The sequence below is a fragment of the Mus caroli genome, chromosome 17 (genome assembly GCF_900094665.2).
Source record: "Mus caroli chromosome 17, CAROLI_EIJ_v1.1, whole genome shotgun sequence".
In the NCBI taxonomy this organism is placed as follows: Eukaryota; Metazoa; Chordata; class Mammalia; order Rodentia; family Muridae; genus Mus; species Mus caroli.
The window spans coordinates 9,533,338-9,550,740 of record NC_034586.1 but is presented as its reverse complement, the minus strand read 5'-3'; the positions used below and the strand labels follow the sequence as shown (position 1 = coordinate 9,550,740).

The 17,403-nt window shown below is 40.8% G+C and overlaps 1 protein-coding gene across 18 annotated transcripts in view; it reads right to left on the bottom strand.

The window, feature by feature from the left end:
- The window catches only part of Afdn (afadin, adherens junction formation factor), a 143,870-nt gene that overhangs the window by 24,049 nt on the left and 102,418 nt on the right, over nt 1–17,403 (bottom strand). For all 18 annotated transcript variants that reach the window (XR_003835276.1, XM_021150047.2, XM_029471155.1 and 15 more), the window contains one exon: nt 621–686. Coding sequence is in view for 17 of the 18 variants with exons in the window: in XM_021150047.2 (XP_021005706.1) it covers nt 621–686 (66 nt within the window). In the remaining variant the exon portion in view is untranslated. The remainder of the gene's footprint in view (nt 1–620; nt 687–17,403) is intronic.

The window sequence follows — 17,403 nt, the reverse complement described above, 5'->3', positions numbered from 1 at the left end:
TCAGTGCACAGCAGTGTACTTCACACCACAGTCAGTGCACAGCAGTGTTTTCACACCAGTCAGTGCACAGCAGTGTACTTCACACCACAGTCAGTACACAGCAGTGTACTTCACACCACAGTCAGTACACAGCAGTGTTTTTCACACCAGTCAGTGCACAGCAGTGTACTTCACACCACAGTCAGTACACAGCAGTGTTTCTCACACCACAGTCAGTGCACAGCAGTGTACTTCACACCACAGTCAGTGCACACCAGCATTCTTGACACCACATGGTCAGCGCACAACATCAGTCTTCCCACCACAGTCAGTGCACAGCAGCATTCTTCACCATACGGCATCCACAGCTATAAGCATCTGCACAGTATTTCACAAAGCTGGAGCGCATAATGCCCTTCACAGTTTCCTTTAAAACAAATACTCGCTGGGCGTGGTGGCGCACGCCTTTAATTCCAGCACTTGGGAGGCAGAGGCAGGTGGACCTCTGAGTTCGAGGCCAACCTGGTCTACAAAGTGAGTTCCAGGACAGCCAAGGCTACATAGAGAAACCCTGTCTCGAAAAAAAACAAAAAACAAAACAAAACAAAAAACAAACAAACAAAAAAACCCCAAATACTCACCACATCTGCTGCACCTCCTTTGACAACCGACTTAACGTAGATTCCCAGTTTATCCTGGCCAGCACCCTATGCAAAAATAAGGCCAGAACAACACAATGAAATCACAAAGCAGGAAATGAACAAAATCCTGCCCACATACACACTGGTAACTTGACAGGTTAGGAATATTTCCATTTTATGGTTCCAAACTTATAAGAAAAATACTCTTGTAAAACTGGATAATTTGATAAAAATATGCCCATAGACTTGGAATACTCAAAATGATTATTTATAAAGTCTAAAACAGCTACAACTCCAAATGAGTGAGAAACTCTTCAAGTGACTGGCCCTTAACCAGATCAGGCCGGTAAATCAGCTGTGGTACTATATAATCCAGTATCGGATTCTCTTTCCTCACTCTTTAAACATATGGTTTACATTTCAAAACAAGAAAATAACTTCTTGTAGCAGCCAGTTAAGAGGGTTTCGTAAGAAACCATTGCCCAGAAAATACTATATTGTAATTGATACTCTGTAACTGAAGATTCATACACAATTACATTAGCATTCTATGGAAAACTAATGAAATCTTTGAGAAACCTTAGGTATCATACATAATTCCAAGATCATCAATACTCTGCTTGGAGATCATACTATAACAACAAAACACGTACAATCACGTGCATGAAACCTTACTTGGATATTACTGGAAGTAGCACAACTGAGTATATATACTTTTGTATCAACAATAAAAATAAGTTCCCTTAATAACTTTGAGATATTATATCATGTAATAATGTATTATAAAAAGAAATTTCAATATATTAAGTTTTTGAAAGTAAATATCTGGAAGATGTGCAAACCATCCATATTTCCTCTATTAGCTAGCATTTTAGATTACAGTTTTCACTGGTGAGACTGGCTCCCTTTTTTCTCCCTGCAGTAGGGAGTAGGGACAGGAAGGCAGTCATCAGGTATGCAGTATGTTACTGTTTCACAGGAACAGAACCTGTGTTTTGTGTGTGTGTGTGTGTGTGTGTGTGTGTGTGTGTGTGTATGTGTATGTACATACAAACACATATATACACAATTATGTGTCTTATAAAATAATATGTATATACATTTACAAAAATAGAAATTATACTATATATATTATAATTATAAAACAGTATATGTTATCATACATATACAAATATATAGAAATATTTGAAAACAGCGTAACATTTTATTAGTATATGTTAACTGAGTAAAGTGACAGATGTGGCTGTGGCATTTGTCTGCATGTCATGCAGATTCTGAACAGCTAGAAACTAAGAAAGACTGAGTGCTTTTCCATGTAAAGCTCTTTTACCCTAAGATGAAGGATGAAGGTTGTCCAGTATGTTGCCACAGTCTCCTCCTGTGTCTGTCTATACTCCCTCCCGTGTACCATACTGCAAGTCTCTTACCAGCCCTGGGCTCTCAACTGTGAGGCCACTTGGTACTGTCAGCACTTAACTACAGTCACGAAACCACATCTTGAATAGCAGTGCCAAAGGAAATAAAAGAAAGGTAAATAAAGAAGGAAACTGGAAGTCTGGAGGCAATCGGAAGATGGGGGGAATCAAGCTAGAGGGAGATGGTATATGAAAAAGCCAAATGGAAAGTTACTAAATTGCAACCCAATATAAAAATGTAACTGGAGGGGATAGTATAACAACACATCTGTTATGAAATGTGTTAAAGGGTTAAACAGGGGCAGGGTGAGGAAATGGGGGAGAGAAAGGTATGTGTTAATCAAAACACGGGATTATGAAAGGTCTTATGGAAACCCACAGGTAAGAAAGCTAACTTCTACATGTAACAGTGATGATGACCATAAAGGGGTTTGAACAGAGGTTCTCTGCATGATGCATTAGGCCATCCCTAGATGACATGGGTAAATAAAAGTGCAGGGCAGGCATGGGAGACCTTTCCACAGCAGGAGGGTCCAGAAGTCTCCAGAATGACACAGGCTATTGGCATTGCTCTTAGTCATCACCATAACGACAAAAGTCAGATGCGACTACAACTACCAAACTTTGCTTACAGGATAAAAACTAATCTCAAACCAAAGGAAGAAATTTCTTCCCTGTTCATAGTGTCAGAGAGTACAATACAGGCTGCTTGCTGGGGGAGAAACCACGCCTATGGTCTTATTTAGTGCTGGGCTCTGGCTTGCTAGAATACAGACTTGCCAAAAAAGATGTGCCAAATGCAGCAACAGTGACATGCCTGTGACTGAGGTAACTAAGTACTTTCTGACTATATCTGCAATCTGCTCCACAGGACTCGTCAAAAGCCCATTGCTGGGAGTTCATAGAGATGCTACTTGAGAACCTCCTGTTATTTTACTAGATGGCTGTGATCTCTGTTTCCCTTCCAAGCACGTTTTTATACCCAGAGACTGATTATCCCGATCTTGGTCCAAGAAGCTGCTTCATGCAGTGGTCAGCAGTCGGTGAAAACACTCACAATTGGTCAAGTGCTGAGGGTGAGTGAGTGATGGAGGACGGCTCAGTCCCAAATGGGACATCTTTCTCAAACCTTGTACAAAGGGCTGGAGGATGGGGAGAAGTGCTGTGAAATGCTGCTCCACATGTGACACAGCCATCACACTGTGAAGTCTGGACATGACATGGCCACCACATCTGTGGCATCTGGATGTGACACTACCATCACATCCATGATGTATAGATGGACATGACCATCACGCCCATGATGTCTGAATGTTACAAGGCCATCACATCCACACAGAGCAGTTGCAGTTACCTGAGCAAGATGAAGCCAGATACAATTCCAGCATGGGTGGGAGAAAAGCTTATAAGCCCTGGCCCTACTGAGGAGCTGCACTTACTAGCAGCTAATAGAAACTCATTCTTCTGTAAGGGGATGGCCACTGGTAGGTTTCCCATTCTCCAGTGAATGGCTGCATACACTGTATGCATGTGTGAGCAGCACTAACAGGGCTTAATGTGACAGACACACACACACACACAGGGTTGTATGGTGGTGCAGGCTTTTTATCCTAGCACCTAGGAAGCAGATGCACGTGGACCTCTGTGAGTTCTAGGCTAATCTGATTTACACAGCAAGTCAGACCAGTGTTAGACAGGGGGCATTCTGACAGGAATCTATTAGAAGTTGGAGGAGAGAATAAATATTTAAATAAATTAGAAAAATATACAAAGTAACTGAGTGGAACAACAACAAAAAAAAAAGCACACTCACTAACTTTTTGAACTTTGTCAAGTAACGTGGCAAAAGAAAAATAAATATGCCTTTACCTCATTTCATCTATGGCAATACCAGTTCCCTTGAGTCAAAACACTTGATATAGATGATTGGAAATGACCTTGAAATCACAGTTCCCCTCAGCAACCGTGTGCTAGACTGGAAATTTATAATTCTGATCAATCAGGCTGGAATATATTTCATAACTTTATATTATTGATTGCATAGATTTATTTTTTATAGATCTATTTAATTCCACAAACCAGCTTTTAAATCATTCAATTCTTCAGTGAACTTCCATGATGCACCCATGATGTCCTAATCTCTTTGAATATGAGCTCTGGTGCCAAGTTTACCTGAGATAGCCCAACAGCTGCATCCTCTCTTTTCTCCAGAAGAGCTGCATGACTGATTCCCTTCTGGCGGGGCTACCAGGCTGCACTAACATTCATTCCCATCCCCCATTCTTCCTCTCCAAGTTCAATTCTGTCTACTTCCTACTGAATGTCAGAAAAGCAATAGTTACTAAATGCCAGAGCAGCACTGCTCATACTATGAACAAGAGTTACATTTCCACATGGCAGCTTTTGGTAATGCAACATAGGCCTTATAATTTACGTTTTATGTTTAATTACATGCATGTGTATATTTCTAGAGCACACCCACAGAGATCCCTGGAGCTACCCTCACAACCTGGGAGCTGGGAACTGAACTCGGGGCCTCTGAAGGAGCATACATACTTCTTAACTGCTGAGTCCCTGTTCCAGCCCCCGACCTTACCATTTAAGTTATAAAAGTCTATCCTTTTAATAAGAGCCAACTACTACCATCTCTAGCAAGAGAAACATTTAGCAATATGTTTCTCTAATAACTAAGATAATTTAGGAGCACTGCTATGAGCAATACCAAGTATAAATTTTAGAACAATAAATCGATTCTGTGTCATTTCTGGTATGTTTCAGAATATTATTAATAAACCCCAAAATAATCTCTCTCTCACTTGACACTACAATAAGAGCACTTTTTAAAATCATGAAGTGAACTGACATGAAATAGAAGCAGCCAACCTGGCCCTCCTGAACACACTGCTGCCGCCTGCAGGAGACTAGCAGCACACAGCCTGCCACCTTGAGCTCACTGCCACTATGGCTGCTTCCTGCAGAACTGTCCTAACCACTTCAAAGTCTTCAGTGCTCACTCTTTTCAAACAACTGTTAGGCTCCTTCACTCACAGCTACTCTACATTCGAGACACCTGATCCATAAGCTCATGCTGAAGATGTAATATAAACTGTAAGCAGTTATTTAAATAATTTCAAATCCTGAGTATTTCAAGTTGGGTACTTTACCACACATGTGCATATACAATGTAAAATTAAATAAATACAAACTTAAATATTCAAGCAAGACTGACCATGTGTTAAGTATTTAATGGTGCTGTTATGAATCTTAAAGTAGCCACGGATACATCTTCAGCGTCAGAAACATTCTGGCAAAAAGAGGCAGTGGTGGCTGTCTCATCTGCTCAGATCTCTACATGGTTCCTAACTAGAGAAATATCCTGTTGTAGAGCATATGTGAATACCACACCATGCATCACTAGCTGCCTGCTACCTGCACAGCACACACTTCCTCCTTCCTGATGTTCAGGTATAACGTCCCAGCACACCGTTGTCAACTGGACTGTGGGCTTTGCCATAGGCCTCCAACAGTCAGTTTCTAGACTTACCAACCAAGCTTCTGTCCTGTTCTCCCAGAAGAGGTGCTATCTTCTTCTATGTTCGTATGGGATTTTTATTGCTTCCCTGAGGAAAGTAGGAATAATACCCTGCCTTACAGCTTGTGTGTAAGTGAGACGGCCTTTCAATTACAGTACATGAGGAGTCCCTAACCTTTTCCTAGAAAAACTGTCATCTGTTGCACCACAGAAATTCCTTATGATTTTCAGAACTCTCTCTCTCCTTTATGATAGCAATATGTTAATTAGTCTAAGATTTAAAGAACAACTACATACAATCAAATTCTAGGGACTAGAGAGAGTACAGCAGTTAAGAACACTGATTGCTCTTGCAGAGAAGCCTGGTATGGATCCCAGCATCAACATGGTGGCTCACATTAACTCAAGTCCCAAGGGATGTGACACCACGAGGACCTCCTTGGGCACCAAGCAAACATGTGGTACACATACATACATACATACATACATACATACATGTAGACAAAGCACCTGCACACATATAATAACTAAAACATTTTATTATAGTTCTACTCATTTCCTAGTTAAAGAAAAATAGAATCTAGAAGTTATCTCTTAATTGCTGCTGTATGTCAGTGTATGGCATTTCAACCACTAACCATGGTCATTTTAAGCACTCTCTAAAAGCCAACGGTAGAACATAGAACAACAGTTTGAGGGCACTAGTCAAAAGGTACTGGACCACTTACAACCAACCCTGCTGTCCAATACCACAGTCACTGGGCCACATGTAACTACACAGTACTCAAAATGTGGCTCATTCACAATGAAATCTCTTGACTTCAAAGGCAGAGTAAGAAAAAAGAACGGAAAACACCTCATTACTCTTTTATGCTAATTATATATTAAGGCAACATTTTGAAAATATTAAATTTAAGTTACCCATGTGACACACAGTATTTTGGTGAATAGCACCTCTTTAAGAAAGAAGAATTTTATGGCATGTATTGTAGTTTATTCATCATCAACATTACTAACAATAAATTCATAATTATGCACAAAACTGTCAAAATAGCATCTTATTGTAGCACATATATTAATATTACATACCCTGATTGCCAAAAATGAGAATAGTATCGAGATAAATATTTATGGCTAAATATTTTTTTTAAAAAAAAGCATTTATGTAAAGGCAGCTAAAATGTTCAACTTCGTTGTGAGATTAAAAGATTAAACCTAACTACTAAGAAATTCTCATTTCTCATTTCCTAAGTCAGTCCCTTGACTTAAAAGGGATCGTTCAGAAAACACTTACACATTTCTAAATACTCCACGCAGTACCAGTTCTGAAATTTATTAGAGCAAACTTAAATAAAAGGCATAAACCCCCCATTTTTTCCCTCCTGGAAGCACCTGAGATCCATATCCACAGCACAAGGCTCACATCTTAGAGAGTGCCTAGGAAGCAAATGAGCAGGTGATGCCCAGAGAAGGCAGAGATCTGGACACCTCCTTACACTCATACCACTCAACACCCTAAGCTTCAAACTGCACCCTACAGGTGGATACTTCTGTCTAAGAGGGAAAGTGGGGTGAGGGAGCTGGGACTAATAAGGGAAGAAGGAAGGTAACTATCTGAACGTTACCTATAAAAAGTTAGGAAAGAACAACAAAGATAAACACAATAAAAAAACAGAAGGCTAGTGTCCCCTAGACTAGAGAAAGGACAAGCATACAAACCTCTAAGCTGCCTCAGCCTCTGGAGAATTGACACCCAGAGAGAAGGCTGCCTCTCTGTTCTGTTCTCAGAGGCTGGAGGGGCTCTTCAGTAGAGAGTCACTACCACAGGGAGCCTGTGATCCAGACAGCTTGGCTGCGAATGGAGTGTGTGGGAGTATGCCTCAGTAACAGCATAAAAACATCATTAAACACAAGCCAAGGGGGGTGGGGGTGGGAGGGAAGAAGAGGTGTCTGCCAAGCACCACTGGGCTTAGGCCATTGTTCTAGGGTGGAGGCCCAGCCTGAACTCAGATGGAGCTCCAAACAATTGTGGGCTGCATGAGCTAAGAGCGTGAGCAGCCCAGAGGAAACTCTCACGCCTTAGGTAAGTATGTCACTGACACTGTCCTCACACCTTTCAGTTCAGTTGCTCTTTCCAGACAACAAGCTATCAAAGCTCAAGTGGTTCTTAAAAAAACTCTTAAATATCTTTCTACCTTAATTTTTAAATTGGTTCTAAAATGGTTTATTCACATAAATTTCACCTATAGCAATTCTCAAAATAAATGTTATTCCAACAGACAGGTTGGTAAAGTAACTGAATTTTACCCTCAGCTGCATTCCTTTACCTTTAACAACACCACCAACACAACAAACATTTACCACACCACCCATCTTTTCTGTCTCTCTGAAATATAGGAGACAACACAGCCAGGAGATTCTGAACTGAGATTCACAGGATACATTTGGCCCACCAGTCTCTCAAGTCAGCATGCAATGTAGGAGGAGGTAATTCAACAGAAGAGATTATGCAGAACTTCCTTAAGAGTCTCAAGCGTGAGAGCTCCCAGAAGCCACATAAGGTCTGACTACAGAGTACGCACACACCTGGATCCCTAAGCCTTAAATGAGGGTCGAGTGTAAGGTAGGCGTTGTCTGTTTCTATGTCACCACACAGTAAGGAAAAAAAAAAGGTTCTAAAATCAGAAATAAAAAGGGAGATATAACAACAGAAACTGAGGAAATTCAAAAAAAAAAAAATCATCAGATCCTACTACAAAAGCCTATACTCAACACAACTGGAAAATTTGGATGAAATGCACAATTTTCTAGGCAAATACCAAATACCAAAGTTAAATCAGAATCAGATAAACCATCTAAACAGTCCCATAACCCCAAAAGAAATAGAAGCAGTCATTAAAAGTTTCCCAACCAAAAAAAGCCCAGGACCAGATGGGTTTTGTGCAGAATTCTATCAGACTTTCTAAGAAGACCTAATACCAATACTCTTCAAACTACTCCACAAAATAGAAATAGAAGGAACTCTACCCAATTCATTCTATGAAGCCACAATCATGCTGATAGCAAAACCACACAAAGACCCAACAAAGAAAGAGAACTTCAGACCAATTCCCCTTATGAATATTGATGCAAAAAATACTCAATAAAATTCTTGCCAACCAAATTCAAGAACACATCAAAATGATCATTCAAAATTATCAAAATGATCATTCATAAGTATCAAGGTTTCACCCCAGGGATGCAGGGATGGTTCAATTTACAGAAATCCATCAATGTAATCCACTTCATAAACAAACACAAAGGAAAAACAAAACAAAACAAAACAAAACAAAAGCACATGATCATCTCATTAAATGCTAAAAAAAGCATTTGACAAAATCCAACACCCCTTCATGTTAAAAGTTTTGGAAAGATCAGGAATTCAAGGCCCATACCTAAACATAGTAAAAGCAATATACAGCAAATCAGTAGCCAACATCAAACTAAATGGGAAGAAACTTAAAGCAATCCCATTAAAATCAGGAACTAGAGGCTGCCCCCTCTCTCCCTATCTATTCAATATAGTACTTGAAGTTCTAGCTAGAGCATTTAAGACAACAAAAGAAGGTCAAAAGGATACAAATTGGAAAGGAAGAAGTCAAAATATCACTATTTGCAGATGATATGATCATATAATTAAATGACCCCCAAAACTCCACCAGAGAACTCCTACAGCTGATAAACAACGTCAGCAATGTGACTGGATATAAAATTAACTCAAACAAATCAGTAACCTTCCTATACTCAAAGGAGAAACAGGCTGAGAAAGAAATTAGGGAAATGACACCCTTCACAATAGTCACAAACAATATAAAGTATTTTGGTATGACTCTAACCAAGCAAGTGACTGTATCTGTATGTATGTATCTGTATGACAAGAACTTCAAGTCTCTGAAGAAAGAAATCGAAGAAGACCTCAGAAGATAGAAAGATCTCCCATGCTCGTAAATTGGCAGGATTAACATAGTAAAAACTCAATTCTTTATAGAGTTAGAAAGAGCAATTCTCAAATTCATCTGGAATAAAAAAAAAAAAAACAGGATAACGAAAAATATTCTCAAAAATAAAAGAACTTCTGTGGGGAATCACCATCCTGGACCTCAAGCTGTACTACAGAGCAATAGTGATAAAAAATTGTATGGTATTGGTAAAGTGGCAGACAGGTGGATCAATAGAATAGAATGAAGACCCAGAAATGAACCCACACACCTATGGTCACTTGATATTAGACAAAGAAGCTAAAACCATCCACTGGAAAAAAGACAGCATTTTCATCAAATGGTGTTGGTTCGACATTCTTATCTCCCTGTACAAAGCTCAAGTCCAAGTGGATCAAGAACCTTCATATAAAACCAGATACACTGAACCTAATAGAAGAGAAAGTGGGGAAAAGTTCTGAACAGAACACCAATGGCCCAGGCTCTAAGATCAAGAATCAACAAATGGGATCTCATAAAATTGCAAAGCTTCTGTAAGGCAAAGGACACTGTCAATAGGACAAAATGGCAACCAACAGACTGGGAAAAGATCTTTAGCAATCCTACATCCAACAGAGGACTAATATACAATATTATTATACTAATATACAATATACAAAGAACTCAAGAAGGTAGACTCCAGAGAACCAAATAACCCTATTTAAAAATGGGGAATGGAGCTAAACAAAGAATTCTCAACTCAAAGGGCTCAGAAACACCTAAAGAAATGCTCAACATCCTTAGTGATCAGAGAAATGCAAGTCAAAACGGCCCTGAGATTCCACCTCATACCAGTCAAGATGGCCAAGATGAAAAATTCAGGTGACAGCAGATGCTGGTGAGAATGTGGCGAAAGAGGAACACTCCTCCATTATTGGTGGGATTGCAAGCTTGTACAACCACTCTGGAAGTCAGTCTGGCAGTTCCTCAGAAAATTGGACATATACCTGAGGACCCAGCTATAGAACTCCTGGGCATATACCCAGAAGATGCTCCAACATGTAATAAGGACACATGCTCCACTATGTTCACAGCAGCCATATTTATAATAGCCAGAAGCTGGAAGCAACCCCAGATGTCCCTCAACAGAGGAATGGATACAGAAAATGTGGTACATTTACACAATGGAGTTCTACTCAGCTATTAAAAACAACAAGTTCATAAAATTCTCGGGCAAATGGATGGAGCTTGAGAATATCATCCTGAGTGAGGTGACTCAGTCACAAAGGCACAAATACGGTATACACTCACTGATAAGTAGGTATTGGCCCAAAAGTTCTGAATACCCAAGATTTAATTCACAGACCATATGACACCTAAGAAGAAGGAAGACCAAAATGTGGATGCTTCAGTGGTTTTTAGAAGGGTGAATAAAATACTCACAGGAGGAAATACAGAGAGTAAGTGTGGAGCAGAGACTGAAGGAAAGGCCATGCAGAGACTGCCCTACCTGGGGATCCATCCCATATACAGCCACCAAACCTGGATGTTATTGTGGAGGCCAGGAAGTGCTTGCTGATAAGAAGCCTGATATGGAAAGGAGACCAGAGCCTAACACATACAGAGGAGGAAGCTTGCAGACAACCATTGGACTGAGTGCAGGGTCCCTGATGGAGGAGTTGGAGAAGGGACTGAAGGAGCTGAGGGGGGTTGCAGCCCCACTGAGGGAGCAACATAGTAAATAGGCCAGACCCCAGAGCTCCTGGGGAGTAAGCTATCAAAACAAAGGAGTACACACCCCAGAGCTCCTGGGGAGTAATCCATCAACCAAGGAATATACACGGCTCCAGCTGCAAATGTAGCAGAGGATGTCTTTGTCAGGCATCAATGGGAGGAGAGGTCCTTGGTCCTATGAAGGCTCAACAGATGACCCCTGTCCCCCGCCCCAGTATAGGAGAATCTAGGGCGGGAACGTGGGAGTGAGTGGGTGGGTGGGTGGAGGAACACATTCATAGAAGCAGGGGGAGGGAGGATGGGATAAGGGGTTTCCAGGAAGAGGGAAAAGGGGTTAATATTTGAAATGTAAATAAAGAAAATATCCAATAAAAAAACAAACAAAAAATCTTAAGAGCACTAACAATTTGTGTAATTAGTACTCCAATGGAATTCAATATTTCAATCAATTCCAGAAATAAATATTAAGGTAATAAGCCTGAAAAATTACCCTTTCATGTAATTCACTATTTTCCTTTTAGCAAAAACATACATAATAATATTACAAACTCATAAACCATAGCCACAAAAGATGCTATGCTATTTCATATAACAAGAGAAAGATACTTTTGGCACCTCTGCGGAAGACATTTTCCACCCACATAAGGTACTTTGGAACAAAAATAATTTTTTAAACATTATTTTATTTGTATTCATGTGTAGGTAGGTAGGTGTGTGTGTGTGTGTGTGTGTGTGTGTGTAAGGTGCATCCATCTTCCGGAGTCCTGAAGATGGCAGTGGGTCTCTTGGTCACAGAAGCAGCTGTGAGCTGTCTGACCTGGGTAATGGGAGCAACTTGGGTCCTCTGGAAAAGCCTCTGTGCTCTCACTCTAGAGCAAGCTCTCCAGCTAGACTTTAAAGGGAACCAAAATCCTGAGTTTACTTCTTTAACCAGGTTCTTCCCACGAAGGGTTATATAACGGACCATTAAAGAACCCAATATTAAAGAACCCAATAGGAAGGTCTCAAATGCATCAGAGGCCTAAATTGTAACTAACCTCTTCAAGCGAAGGCAGTACTAACACTTTGTTGTCTCTTTTTTAAAGCATAGGAACTGTCTTAGTCAGGGTTTCTATTCCTGCACAAACATCATGACCAAGAAACAAGTTGGGGAGGAAAGGGTTTATTCAGCTTACACTTCCATACTGCTGTTCATCACCAAGGAAGTCAGGACTGGAACTCAAGCAGGGCAGAAAGCAGGAGCTGATGCAGAGGCCATGGAGGCATTTTCTTTACTGGCTTGCTTCCCCTGACTTGCTCAGTCTGCTCTCTTATAGAACCCAAGACTACCAGCCCAGAGGTGGTCCCACCCACAAGGGGCCTTTCCCCCTTGATCACTAATTGAGAAAATGCCTTACAGTTGGATCTCATGGAGGCATTTCCTCAACTGAAGCTCCTTTCTCTGTGATAACTCCAGCTGTGTCAAGTTGACACAAAACTAGCCAGTACAATTGACCCCTTGTCAACTTGACACACAAACACATCACTAGTAAGCCTCAACCCTTACATTCTTATTCATCCCCAAGGTCTAAATAACTTTAAACGTCCCACAGTCTTTACATATTCTTAAATTTTCAATCTCTTTAAAATATCCATCTCTTTTAAAATCCAAAGTCTTTTTAGAAAAGTCTCTTATCTATGGGCTCCACTAAAATAATTTCTTCCTTCAAGAGGGAAAATGTCAGGGCACAGTCACAATCAAAAGCAAAAATCAATCTCTAACCATCCAATGTCTGGGATCCAACTCATGATCTTCTGGACTCCTCCAAGGGCTTGGGTCACTTCTCCAGCCATGCCCTTTGTAGCACATGCATCGTCCTCTAGGCTCCAGATTCCTGTACTCCACTGCTGCTGCTCTTGGTGGTCATCTCATGGTACTGGCATCTCCAAAACCAGTACCACCTGGGTGACCCTTACACATTACCAAGTCCCGCTGCAGCAGGAGTACAACCTTGGCTATCTCTGGAACACAGCCTCTTTGTGCTTTCAGAAAACACTTCCCAGAAGATGTCACCTCAACGATGCAGGTCTCTTCTTAATCACTGCTAACTGCTTAGCTCCAGCTAACCAGCATCAAAAGCTCCTTTCTCTGTGATACTCCAGCTGTGTCAGGTTGACACAAAACTAGCCAGGACAGGAGCTTTATGATTTAATCTAAGATTTAAAAACTTAAAACTCAGTTATTTAGTTTAAAAGAACTAACTGTAACATCATTAAGGCAGTAAATTAGCCATTTGTTTCTTCATAAAATATTGCAATATATAGTAAAAATATACTGTAATATATAGTAATAAAAATAAACACAGTAGTAAATATTTTAATATATTTAAACTATAAATTGATATTTTCATGTTATTAAAAAGAACAGCACATCAAAAAGCTGTGGAGAAAGTCTACTCTGAAGCTATCAAGTGAGGCCGAAAGTTATGAGCAGCTGACTATGTCTGCTTCTGCAAATTCTACAACGGCAGTTACCATTTAAAGCCATTTCTACCATATTATAACTAGTAGGGCTAAATCTTATAGGTTTTTTTTTCCTGAATAAAAAATATCATAAGAATTTCACATTTTTATGAACCTTAAATATTTGCAACATAAACAGAGAACAACAACAATCTGGGTATGTAATTACAAGCTATGTTACAAGCCTCACTCTAGATGAGCAAGTTAATTATTAACAGGTTTGAACAAGCCAGAGAGCAGGAGGAAGCATTCTTTATGGATCAGTTTGCACAAGAACATTCAGGACAACACCCTGAAGAAACTCACCACTGATTCTGTCCTTCCGACAACAGAGAACCACATGTTATCTCTAGGACAACAGCCTTGAGCTGGAGACTAGTTGTCTACTTCTCTCAGTTTCCACAGCAAGCAGCACAGCTGGCTTTTCGGGAGTGGCTGGCCACAATGCTGACTGGGTGCTGTGACACTGTACGGCATTTATCAACAGGAACTGGAACCAACGCAACACTCAGGTTCTTATGCAACCCAGCCACTCAGATTTTCATTCCCTTCGTCCTTTACTAAACTTTAAAGGGTTATAAAAATGAATGGAAATTGTTTGTATTTTAAAAATCCAAATTAAACAGGAAGCGCCGGCACAGTGCTATCTATCCCACAGACAGTAAGAAGTAGCATGCTGAACTCTCCAAAAGCAATGTCTCAAAAAGTAAACTGCAAACCCACATCGCTTCCAAATCATCTGGATTTCATAATGTTTAACCACCATGTGGAGGGCAAGGAGAAGAACTTAATATCAAAACATGGTTCTGGATTACAGCAACAGAGACATGCAGCAATTAAAAAAGGGAAGAGGCCTGAGTTAAACACTCAAATTTGCAGCAAACAACAGAAAGGTATTTGGGGTGACAGGAAAATACAGTGGGCTGGGTGGAAGTAAGAGCTACATGGAATAAGCAGCTACTGCCAGTGTTTTTGATGGCTTCTTACTCAATCATGAGGGAACACAATCATCACTAAGTCTTAAAGGCACAGAGACAAGTCCATGGGCCTGCACAGCCCTCAGGCTGCCTACAAATAGCTAAGCAGGACACAGGGCTGACCATCCCAACATGTCCCAGAGGTCATCACTATTATCTATATAGACCTAAACACTTCTCACCTGTGCTGTGCTGTCCAGCAGCTGTCCACCCAAGGCGACCTGTGTTTTCTTTGGCTGAGCCTTCCTTCCTATACTATAAACATGACACATACAGAGTGGAATAGGCACAGTGAAACGCTATTTATCTGTGTCGTCCAGAAAACAGATGTTAGGATACCATTATTCATATATTAAAAATGGCACACTGTCCAGTTTACAAAGCATTTTTAGTTATTTCATTCAGAGTGCCCAATTACCAATTCCTAAATTTTATCTCTGGCTCTAACTTTTTGAGCTCCATTATCCAATACCCTGCTAGAAAACACATTAGTTTATCTTACCAGGATCCCAAAAGTTCAAGTGTGATATATTCAATCCTGAACTTACAATTACCCACCACCAACTTCTGCCTGTTCTTTTTCTGACAGCTTTGCCTTCGGGACCCAGTGGCTCAAGTCAGAACCAGATTCTTTGTCTCTTCATCCCATCTGAACACTGTCATGCAGCAACTATCTACCACCACTGACCGTGACCAAGGAACTACCCGCCCTCATCAAGGCAGGAGATAAAACATTCCCTCACAAGGGTCTGGAACATTTCTGTTATTGATTACCTCTGCCACCTCAGCTACTAGGATCTTTCACTGCAAAATGAGTGCAGAAACCCTGTGAATTAGCTACTTTTCTCCAGCTATAAAAAGAAAAGCCAAAAACTCAAAACAACAACAGTAAAAACAAACAAAAAATGACAAAAGCAACTTAAAAGATAGTTTTTTGTTTGTATCTCATGGTTTGAAGGGGTTAAGTCCATCATCACTGTTGAAAGATGTGGCAGCGGGAATGAGAGGTACCTGGTCACACTGAATCCACAGTTAAGAAGAAGCAAAGCGGGGGCTGGAGAGATGGCTCAGCGGTTAAGAGCACTGACTGCTCTTCCAAAGGTCCTGAGTTCAATTCCCAGCAACCACATGGTGGCTTAAAGCCATCTTTAACGAGATCTGACTCCCTCTTCTGGTGTGTCTGAAGATAGCTACAGTGTACTTACATGTAATAAATAAATAAATCTTAAAAAAAAAAAAAAGAAGAAGAAGAAGCAAAGGGGGACAAATGCTGGTGCTCAGCTGGCTTCATCCCTTTCCTTCCTTGTTCAAGTCTAGGAACCCAGTCAATAGGACAATTTGGCCACAGAAATGGGTCTTCCCTTCTCAGTTCAATCTCTGAAAACATCCTCAGACAACACAAAGGGGCCTGGGTGTCTCCTGGTGATTCTAAATCCAGTCATGGTGACAACAAAAGTTTATCATCAAAGCCTACAATCCCCACCCCACGCAACATAACAGTTATCATACTATACCTTAAGTCAAAGCCCTCTCTCACTTATACTAAACGTACAGTTTTGACAAGATGCACCTTCACAAGGTTGAATCTCAGAGATGAACTAATACGCCTGTTCTTGTAAATCAAGTTTCAGGGAAGACAGGCTGGACTACGACTCTGAGCTTGGCTTGATGCCCTACTTCTACACATGATATCTGGCAGAGGAACCAAGAGAGGACAAGGATGCAAGACAGACCTTAAGCATCATATGACAGAATGCAAGGTCCTTTGCATCAAGACAACACCCCAGGAGATCAAACATAAGTCAGACTAGAGTCTACAGAAATGTACTGTTAAGACTTTTTCAACTGGAAATAACAGTCACTCTCTAGCAGCCCAGTATCAGGTGAAAAGCTCATGTCTACAACAGGAAATATAGAACTTAAGGCTTCTCTGTTTTGTTTTCCTTTGCAGTACACAAGAGTCAGCGCAGAGCTTGCCAAGTGCTGAGTGGGTATTTCACCACTGAGTATACCCCACCTCAGGAGTTGAGTCTTCTCTGCATATCTGAGTGTGGCAGACCGCCCGCCCGCCCGCCCTTCAACTTCTAGTTCCCCCTAAAAATGGGCAGTAATTCAGCTGTAACTAAGAAGGAAAATGTCCCATGGCTGACATGTTCCTTTCATGTTTTCAAATGTTCTGAGCTTGGGTCAAGCATATGATAACAGTCTAGAAGTTTATTGTGTGATCTGGACCACATGAGGTGAGCAGGAATTTTTGAACTATGAAGTGGGATCAGAGGCTCAGGATCTTTGCTCTATCACAGGTGATTCCACAGACTTGAGCTTGAGAGAGACAAGCAACATTCCCCACCACAGGTCCATCCAGTCTAGTCCTAAACAGACTTGTCTAAAGACCCTAGCCTTCTGCTCAGCATGCCACCATGTCTCGGACGTCACTTTCTATCCTTCTCCAAGCCTGTCATTTTGTTGTGCTGCCAACAAGGCAACAAGACTCCTCCCTCTGTGAGTCCACAACTCTAACCCTGCATAGCACAGCTCTCCCTAACTTCTCTCATCTCCTTGGAGATGCAGACTGCTCAAATATGGTACACAATACTGGTCGGTCCTCCCCTGCCATGTTTTCACTTCTACCTATAACATACCTCTGCTGGGACATCTTTCCAATTT